Consider the following 10661-nt stretch of genomic DNA (forward strand, 5'->3'; position numbering starts at 1 on the left):
CATCATTGTTAAGGGGTACTTAAGTCTTTCCAAATTCATCTCAGCCAGACATGTAAAAAGTACGTACATTTTTAGACTAAACTGAACTACTGCACTCAGCCAGGAAAAAGAGTAGTGGTTCAGCATTTCTGTAAACATTGGAAATGCAATGCGATAGTGTCTACCTGAACCTTCCACCTGAGAACTACAATACCCACAATGCACTGCTTTTCTTTCCGTCTTCAATTCGGGGATTGCTTAAATACGAACAGGCAATAGTCACATGACACGTTCCTGTCAAGATGGCGGATAATCTCCCTTCGGAGTTTGATGTGATCGTAATGGGGACGGGTATGTGTGGCTCTGGTATTCCTCAGACAACGCGAACAAAGTCTGTCTTATTCCTAGTTTTTCTGTCACTGACAAGCCTTGGCGAGAAATGCCTAGGATCGAGCACGGGAGGGAGGACCGAAAGGAAGTGAGGTAGTCTGGAGTCAGCGCCGGATTTAGCAGCTCCAGGAAGGGGCTTTGACCCACGGTGTTTTTAGATCCAAGGTTCGACTGGGTCGCTGCTGATTGCTGAGGTTGGTCGCGGCAGTGATTCTTCTTGATTTCCTTAGAGGGAGGTGGGTCTGCAGTGTCATAAGAATGAAGGGTCAAGATTTTAATCAGTGGAGACGACTTTGGCATGACATTATGATTTCCTTCTGGTGATTTCAAGGTGATATTCTCCATGGTTGTTTTTGTTTTTTTTCCCCGTCGGCATTTCATAGTTTTGTTTTCCCCCATATATTTATATGATCTTAGGGTACAGTGACGCTCGGATACAGCCTAATATATAAATTTACAAGAAGATGCTCAATTGTTACCTATGTGCATATTTACAAGGGAAAGGAAATTTTCTTCTCTCTTTTTTGTGTATATGTGTGTGTTGAGAAGCCCAAGGAGCTGTATTTTGTTGAGGTCACCATTATTCCTGCCTCATGATGCTGAAAGCAAGCATTTTGCTTTCTACTATTCATGCCTAAACATGCTGAGAACAAGCTCCTGAGTTCTGGTTCAGCTGTGTGACCTATCTTGCCCTGTATTTATTCTCCATATTTTGGGTGGAGCCAGTTCCCCCTTCCCCTGCAAATTCTGGATGACAAATTAAACATACAGTCATTTAGCAGCAGTTCAATATTTTTTCACATATTAAGAGATGAACTTTGGATAGAATGAAAGAGGGCATTGGGTGGTGGTATCTGTTTGTGTAATGTAGTGGACCAGAGAAGTTCCAGTGGATGGGACCCTGTTCATTAGGTTAGTGAAATCAGTTTCTTTCTCTTCCCAAACAGGAGGAACAGCCATGTTTCCAGGATTGGAGTAAAAAAAAAAATGCTACCAGTTTTTAAATGCTTGTTATTTTCTAATCAATGGCAGTTACGCCAGATATAATCCTCACAAAATTGTTAGAATTGGTATTTATATTTGTAGAAGAGGAAAAGGGATCTTGGAAATCTAGCCAATGACCACATGGCTGGTAAATTTTAAAGGCCTATTCCTTCCCAGAAAGTAAATCAGATCTCATCCTCAGAGTTGACCTATATCTGTGGAAATAAGAGGAAAATGGTTCTAGACCTCTCTTGGTTATTAATTGGTTGTATGAGTTGGGAAGGCTTGACACTTAATATACCAGTTTCCTTTTTTTTGAATATGGGAAGATAAATTAGATATCCTATAAGTACTTTTGTCCAGCCAGAAACTCGTATTCTAGATATACCCAGGAATTGTTTACAGAGCACCAAGTGCAAGTTTATTCCCAGTCTGAAAATAATTACATTGCTGTAGATAACGTGGTTGAAGCTACTATAAACAGATTTTGTTTAAAAGCTTGAAATAGCTAATAGACAATTACTTTTTTTTCAGTTTACCCTAAAACTGCAAAAAACCACACATCTGCTTTATAGATTAAAAAAATGTACTTGAGTTCATATTCTACTTACCTTTCTCTTTCTTAAGTAGGAAACTTGTATTTTAAATTTGAATGTAGATTTTATTATTTAGTTTCACATTTTAATTGATGAGTGCCAATTCTTGTTTTTAAGTACTGTCAATTCTTGTTATAAATTTTTTTTCTGGTATACCTCAAAATATTGGTTACATCTATCCATTTAGAATAGAGGTAGAATCAGAAAATACTATAATCCAGAAAATTCTATCAGGTAGAATCTTGTAATTGGAAAAAAAGGCTCATTTTAGATTTCTTCTTTGAGGGTAATGTTTCTTTTTAAGGTGTGAGAATAACTTTGCCAGGCACCAGTGGCTAACACCTGTAATCCTCAGGAGGCTGAGATGTGAGGATTGCAATTCAAAGCCACCATGAGCAAGAAAGTCAGTTAGACTCTTATCTTCAAATAACCACTAGAAAACCAGAAGTGGTATTGTGGCTCAAGTGGTAGAACACTGGCTTGAGGGAAAGAGCTCAGGGACAGCACCCAAACCCTGAGTTCAAGATCTATGGCTGACAAAACAAAGAATAACATATGTGAAGTTAAATTTCAAATAAAGTTTTTTTTTCTTTTTTTGATCAGTTGTGGGGCTTGAACTTGGGACTGAGTGCTGTCCTTCAGCTCTTCAGCTCAAGGCTAGTGCTCTACCACTTTGAGCACCACTTCTGTTTTTCTGGTGGTTAACTGGAGATAAGAGTCTCCTGGACTTTCTTGGCTGGGCTGGCTTTGAGCCTCCATCCTCAGATCTCAGCCTCATGAGTAGCTAGAATCCTAGCTAATGGTGGCATGAGCCACCAGTGCCTGGCTTGATTTTTTTTTTTTGGGTCCAGTTGTGGGGCCTTAACTCTGGGGCTGGGTGCTGTCCCTCAGCTCTTCAGCTCAAGGCTAGCATTCTACCACTTGAGCACAGCGCCACTTCCAGCTTTTTTTTTCTTTTTGCTTATGTGGTGCTGAGGAATCGAACCCAGGGTCTTAGGCATGCAAGGCAAGCGCTCTACCACTGAGCCACCTTCCCAGCCCAGGCTTGACTGTTTTGAATTGAAATGTTAAGTTTGCTAACCTTGGAAGGCCTTGATTATGAATTATGATAATAGAGTACCTTCATTTCTTTAAACCTTGGAGTATATTGATGCTGTAGGAAGCATTGTAAAGACTAATCATTTATGCCAGGCTTAACATAGTGATTGCCTATATTTATGTCTTATTTAATCATCTCTCAGGATGCATGTGTGTGGTTCTCACATCACAGTACTAACATATCCTTCCCTTTGTATTTCAAAATATCCATACAACTGTTTAGAGCAGGCCTTTTGAAAATTGCAAGACTCTACTTGTTTGTGGGGTATGACATGAATTAAGCTGTGTGTGTGTGTGTGTGTGCACGCGCGCGTGCGTGTGCGTATGTGCACGCGCATTTGTGTGTACACATGCACTCTTGTCCTGGGGCTTGAAATGTCCTTGAGCTTTATTGCACTCTACTACTTCAGCAACAGCTCCACTTTGTGCTTTTTTTTTTTGGTAGTTAAATAGAGATAATCTCAGGGACCTTTCTGCTTGTGCTGGCTTCAAACCACAGTCCTCAGATCTCAGTCTCCTGAGTAGCTAGGATTACAGGGGTGAGCCACCAGTGACTGACCTGAATTATAGCATTTCAAACAAGGAGGTACAATACAGTACATGTAGTAAGGATGAATGTGTTTTATTTATACACACATATATAGGGAGTACTGACCAGTTGATTTACAAAGTGGAATCGTATTTCAAAAATTCTTTGTGTAAACAATATTATACCATCCATTTATTGCAATTACTTTGACATGCATGTATCTTTTTTTTTTTTTTTTTTGGTTGATCCTGGGGCCTGAACTCTGCCTGGGCGCTGTCCCTCAGCTCTTCAGCTCAGCGCTAGTGCCCTACCACTTAAGCCACAGAACCACTTCCTGGCTTGTTTCTGCTTATGTGGTGCTGAGGAATCGAACCCTGGGCCTCATGCATGCAAGGCAAGCACTCTACCACTGAGCCAACTTCCCAGCCCTGACATGCATGTGTCTTATTTGGGCAATATAATGTAGTGGTTGATCATTTAGCCCTGTAAACAGACAAGCTGGGTTTGAATCTATGGCTCTTGTGCCACATTGCACATATTCTTTAACCTGTTTAAGGTTTAGCCTCTTTCTAAATAGGTTGAATTTCACAGAGCTGTATGGAAGATTGAAAGAAATAATTTCTATAAAATGTTCAGTAAGTGCTTAGAAAATGGAGTTGATTTTTATGGCCCATAAAGCCCCACAGAGGTGCTTTTATTACTATTATTACTGCCTGAATACTTTCCAGGAAGGGCTCATGATTTCCATGGAGAGCAATGGAAGGACTCAAGTGTCTGATTCATTTTCCTCTCTCCACTGACTGCTTGCTGGAAAGACCTTGTATGTCTATTACTGCGATTTCTATCAGATTTCTTACCTGATGGCTTACAGATTTTCTTGCTTTTGTTTTGTTCACCAGCTTTCATTATTTTATTGTTTGTTTTGAACAAATTTTTAATTCATTTTACTTGTGATGTACTATGTGGGAATATTTCCTTTTCAGTTGTAACAAATACTGAAGGAACTAAAAAAAATCTACCAATTTTACTCTTCTGAAAAATACTCTGCATTTAGGCCTTTTTCCTTTTTTGCTCAGTACCTAGAAAAAGTAAGGGGAGTTTTTTCTAAGCCTGGAGAAGACTCTTTCTGAGCTGCTGCTCCTTTGCTGTAAATTATAAATTTGAGCCAATCCCACTGATAGAGCCACATCTGTTACCAGAGTTCCCTCAGCAACCTGATTTCCATCTCCCATGCCTCTTGTCATTTTCTCATTTCCTCCAGTGTTCTCCGGATGTTTTGGATTACCCAGGCTATAGCAATTAAAATCAAATGTGGCTGCTCACCCTCACATTCTCATGTTTAACATAAAATCCCAATGCACAGAAACAATTATAATTCCTATAATTGACCTGTTACTCATTCTAAATCATCTGCTATTCAGTTGTAGTGTAGTCTGTTAGCTAAAAAGTTAGGTTGTGCCTGTTATTTGTAAATGGTCTGAAATGCACAGTAGCCTAAAAATCACTGTCAGGGCCCTGTCTATAATATATTGTGTAGAGAGACTGGAAATATTTTGGAAACATCTTTTTGTGGCCAATAATTTTTCTTTTTTGGTCTGTCATGGAGCTTGAACTCTGGGCCTAGGTGCTGTCCATTAGCTTTTTAGCTCAAGGCTATACTTTACCACTTGACCCACTTCTGGTTTTTTGAGTGGTTTATTGGAAATAAAAGTCTCACAGACTTTCCCTTCCTGGGCTGGCTTTGAACCTTAATCCTCAGATCTCAGCCAGGATTATAGTCCTGAGCCTCCAGTGCCAGGCAGTTTCCCCCCCCCCACTCTGGTTGTGGGGCTTGAACTCTGGGCTTGGGCGCTATCCCTCAGCTCTTCAGCTCAAGGTGAGTGCTCTACCACTTGAGCCACAGCACCACTTCCGGTTTTCTGGTAGTTAATTGGAGATAAGAGTTTCACGGACTTTCCTGCCTGGGTTGGCTTTGAACTGTGTGATCCTCAGATCTCAGCCTTCTGAGTAGCTAGGATTACAGGCATGAGGGATTGGCACCCAGCTAAAATAGGGTTTTTTTTTAGACATACTTTCATTATGTAGCCCAGCTGGCCTTGAACTTGAGATCTTCCTTCCTCAGCCTTCTGAGTGCTGGGATTATAAGACTTACACTATCGTGCCCAGCTACTGATGGTCTTTTGAATGGTCAATTTACTGTCGTTTTGCTTTTCTAATTATTTCCTTAAGGAATAGTTTAAAAAGAGAATAATTTTTTTTGGGTGTTCATGAGGCTTGAACTCAGGGCTTGGGAGCTGTTTGTGGGCTTTTGTGCTCGAAGATAGCACTTTACCACTTAGAGCCATAGTTCCACTTCTGGTTTTCTGGTGGTTACTTGGAGATAAGTGTCTCAGAGGCTTTCCTGTCTGAGTTGGCTTCGAACCTCGATCCTCAGATCTCAGCCTTCTGAGTAGCTAGGATGACAGGCATGAGCCACAGTGCCCAGCTAAAAAGAGAATAATTTATCATATACATGGATTTATTAAAGCATGTTCTCATATAGAGTTGTTAAAAAGCTTGCAAATAAAAGAAATCAAGCACAGTTTTGTCAGTATAATGCTTGATGTGTGTTTCATCTCATATTGAATTTCACTAGGAGCTTAAGTTGGTAATGGTGTACTACTTGGCTGATTTAGTTTTTTATCACATTTAGAAAAGTGCTAACATGTGCTTGTTCTTTTCTGAAGTCTCACACATTATTTTTTTGTTCAGACCAATTCATTAAGTCATTTGGTAAGCACAATAACCCTGTCTGTGGCAAATGCCATCTCCTATCCATTTTACAAATGGTGAGCCTGAGGCACAGTTAGATTTGACCCAGGTCAAACAGTAGAATTGCAGTAGCTCTGACTAAGGATGAGATACTAGATTGGGCTTGTTGGACTGATTCTTCAAAGTGGAAAAATACGTTATGTTATCAGGATTAGATTAGTTTGCCTTAGGTTTGTGGTTGGCAGTTTTTTGTGGGGTGGTATTCCTGTTGACATTAAAATTCTGATGCCAATGGTAGCTTCATGTCAGGGCTTTACTGAAAGTATTGTGTTATCCGTATCAATTTGTAGTTGAAAGTGATCAAAATGATTTGGTTGTATTTATTTCAGAAGAATCATACCCACTAAAGCCTTGGCAGTACTTGGGACCAGAGACTATAGCCACATTTTAAAATACAATGTGGTTCAATAGGATTTCCTCATTGGTTTCAAGATCTAAAATTGCTCACTGAAATAATTTTTGGGAATGTTAAGGTTTAACATTTTTGTGTCTTTTGTAGTGTTCTTTACTTTTGGGTACAGTGTTGTAGCTGAAGTTGGGACTCATTGTTCCTGGGAAGCTTTGTTTTCCTTTCTATGATGGGGGTAGAACTCACTTTGAAAGTGCTAGAAAAGCACTTACTACTGAGCTACCTATCCCACATCCCTGAAGCTTCTATTTTGATTGACTGCTCTTTTTGTTCCTATAGTTTTCAACAACAGTCAGCATTTATGCTACATCATGATTGACAGGATAGGTTTGGGAATATTTTTTTTTCTCCATGGGCCCTCTCCTAAAACCAAAACCCAAACAAAACAAAACAAAAAAACAAAAGTAGATCAGGTACCAGTAATTGTAGCTACTCAGAAGCCTGGGCGCTGTCCCTGAGCTCTTCACATCAAGGCTAGTGCTCTACCACTTAAGCCACAGCACCACTTCTGGTTTTCTGGTGGGTAATTGGAGATAAGATTCTCATAGACTTTACTGGCTTTGAACTGGGATCCTCAGATCTTAGCCTCCTAAGTAGCTAGAATTACAGGCATGAGCCACTGGTGCCCGTCCTGTGAGACTTTTAATCTCCAATTAACCACCAAAAAGCTGGAAGTGGATATGTGGCTCAAGTGGTAGACTGGTAGCCATGAGCAAATGAGACTCAGAGGTAGCCAGGTGCCTGTGTCTCATGCCTGCAACCCGAGTTTCTCAGGAAGCTGAGATCTGAGGATCATGGTTCACAGCCAGCCGGTACAGGAACCATGAGAATTTTTTAAAAAATATAATTTCATTGTGGTATATATGTACAATGGTATTCTATGCTTCCATCAGAAAGAACACCACCACCCCATTTGTTAGGAAATGGAAAGATTTGGAAAAAATCATATTAAGTGAAGTAACCCAGTCCCAAAGAAACATAGGTCCCATGGTTTCCCTTATTTGCAATAATTAGTATTCATATAGGATAAGCATATCAGATGAGCTGAAAAGCTCAAAAGCCATGTGCATATGACATATAAGATAATGCTAAGTGAAATGAACTCCAAGATATGGACACAAGAGGTCTGTCTTTATTGTTATTGTTTTAAATGTACCATGTGATTTTATTTTTGTTGTTGTTTCCTTTCTATGTTTTTTCCCCTATGGCATATCCCCTGTTGTCACTGTACTTGATTTTACCCTGCATCTTGTATATACATATGTCTAATCTGGGGAGGGGAAGGGGAATAACAAGACTCTGAAACAAGGACACAGGATGACCCATTGCAACAAGGATATCCACAGCACAGTATATTGGAAATGAACTTTACAACCTTGGGGGTGGTAGTGTAGGGAGGAGTGGGGGTGGTGGGGGAGAAAAAATAAAAATACAATTTTATTATTATTTTTTGTTTATGTGATACTAAGGAATTGAACCTCATACATACTAGGCAAGCACTGTATCACTAAGCCACATTCCCAACCCTGCCTCCCCCCGCCCCCACCATGAGACATAAATTTCTCAAAAAAAAAAATGCTGGAGTGGCACTGTGGCTCCAGTGGTAGAGCGCTATCCTTGAGCACAAAGAGGCTCAAGGGACAGAGCCCAGGCCCTGAGTTCAAGCTTCAGGATCAGCGGAAAAAAAAAAAAAAGAAAAAAGAAAAAAAACAAAGCTCCAGGTCAGTACCTAGGCCCTGAGTTCAATCCCTAGGATTGGTAAATGTATGTATATATGTATGAATGGATGTATAGATGGATAGCCAGGCATAGTGGCCCAGTAATTCAAGCTAGCTATTCTTCTGTTGAAGTGGAGATCTGGAGGAAAAAGGCTTCAGGCCAGTCTGGACAAAAAGTGAGGACCCTCCCCCATCTTAACCAACAAGCCAGCCATGATTTTTAGTCATCTTTCAAAAAGTGTTTTTTCTTCCCAGTAGCTTTTTCACATGTCTCCTTTCCTTTCCTTTTCCCTTCCTCTACCCCTTTCCTTTTCCCTTCCTCTACCCCTTCCCCTTCCCTTTGCCCTTCCCCTTTCCCTGCCCTTTCTTCCCTTCCCTTCCACATTCATTAAGTCATTTGATTCCTACAATAATCCTTTCTGAGGTGACTGTTATCTCTTATCCATTTTATGTCTGTAATTCCAGCTACTGGGAGGATCTCAGTCCCAGTCTGGCGCTGGGTAGACATGTGAAGTCCTAACTGGAAAATAACTAAAGGCAAAAAAGAGTTGGAGATAAGGGACTTGGTAGACTGCCTGCCGAACAACCATGAGGCCTGAGTTCAAACCTCAGTACCACCAAAAAAATAATAAAGGCAACATTTTTATATATCTACTTATAAACGTGTGTGTGTGTGTGTGTGTGTGTGTGTGTGTGTGTGTTTAGGTACTGGGCTTGAACTCAGGACCTCATACTCACTGAACCTTTTCGTTCATGGCTGGTGTTCTACCACTTGAGCCGTGCTTCCAGTTCCAATTTTCCTCTTTTTTTGTATAGATGTATGTGTGCTTTTGTTTATAAAAGTGTTTCTTGTTGGTGCTGTATTTTGAGGGAAGGATTTAAGATAGGATGGCCTTGAACTCACAATCATCCCACTTTATCTTTTTGAGATTTTTTTTTTTTTTTTTGCTGGTCGTGGGGCCTGAACTCTGGGCCTGGGCACTGCCCCTCAGCTCTTCAGCTCAAGGCTAGTGCTCTACCACTTGAGCCACAGCACCACTTCCAGCTTTTTCTGCTTATGTGGTGCTAAGGAATCGAACCCAGGGCCTCATGCATGCAAGGCAAGCGCTCTACCACTGAGCCATCTTCCCAGCCCCTTTTTGAGTTCTTATAGCTACAATTGTTCACCACCATGCCCTATAGATGCCAGTTTGATACTTTTGGTTATTTTCTTTATAATATTTCATGAATATTCCTCTTTTTTTTGTTGCCAATCCTGGGGCTTAAACTCTGGCTGCTGGCATTGTTCAGTGCTCTTTTAAAGGATATTTTATTTGGAGATAATGATTAAACTCACATGTAATTGTAGGAAATAGTATGAGAACAGTATGAAGAATGTTTTTCTTCACATGTGAATAATCTTTTTTCATGTTCTGATGAATTTCGGTTTCTGGTTGTTGGTTGAGGATTTTTACATCTCTGTTTATTGGGGATATTGGCTTGTAATAGATTTGAACTGTTATTTTTTGTGTATGTTCCTATTGTCCTATGGAAGTTTGTCTTTTATGATAGTTTCTGGTGTGAAAATGCAGTTTTTTTATATTGTCAAGTCTCTGAAACATTTTATTTTTTGGCTTCGGATTTTTGTAGATCCATGTAAAGCCCTTTCCTTAATTCCAAGATTTCCCTTTCTTTTATTGTATTTCAATTTTTATATTTAAACTAACTCATGTGAAAGTTTTGTTGTAGAGGATGAGCTTTTCCTTTTAAATCCGCCCCCTTTACTTTTTGTTTGTTGCAGGGCTTGAACTCAGGGCCTGGACACTGTTGCTGGGCCTCTTTGTGTTCAAGGCTAACACTCTACCACTTGAGCCACAGTGCCCCTTCCAGGTTTTGAGTTGTTAATTGGAGATAAGAGTCTCATGGGAACTTTTCAGATCTCAGCCTCCTGAGTAGCTAGGATTACAGGCGTGAGGCATTGGTGCCTGCATCCCCTTTAAAACTTTAGCCTCCTATTCCAGCCCTATTAATATACTAATCTATTCTTTTTTTATTTTTTATTTTATTTTTTTTAATTTAATTTTATTTTATTTGTGAACATACTGTACAGAGGGGTTACAATTGCATGGGCAGGATAATGCGTACATTTCTTACCAAGCATTGCAGCC

At 40.0% G+C, this 10661-nt stretch overlaps 1 protein-coding gene across 1 annotated transcript in view; it reads left to right on the plus strand.

Moving 5' to 3' along the window:
• The first annotated feature begins 253 nt into the window (after positions 1-253).
• The window catches only part of Chm (choroideremia (Rab escort protein 1)), a 216403-nt gene continuing 205995 nt past the window's right edge, over positions 254-10661 (plus strand). The window contains exon 1 of the mRNA XM_013024996.1: positions 254-330. Coding sequence (XP_012880450.1) covers positions 282-330 — 49 coding nt within the window. The 5' untranslated portion in view covers positions 254-281. The remainder of the gene's footprint in view (positions 331-10661) is intronic.

Source organism: Dipodomys ordii, unplaced genomic scaffold, assembly GCF_000151885.1.
Source record: "Dipodomys ordii isolate 6190 unplaced genomic scaffold, Dord_2.0 Scaffold80, whole genome shotgun sequence".
NCBI classification, from domain to species: domain Eukaryota; kingdom Metazoa; phylum Chordata; class Mammalia; order Rodentia; family Heteromyidae; genus Dipodomys; species Dipodomys ordii.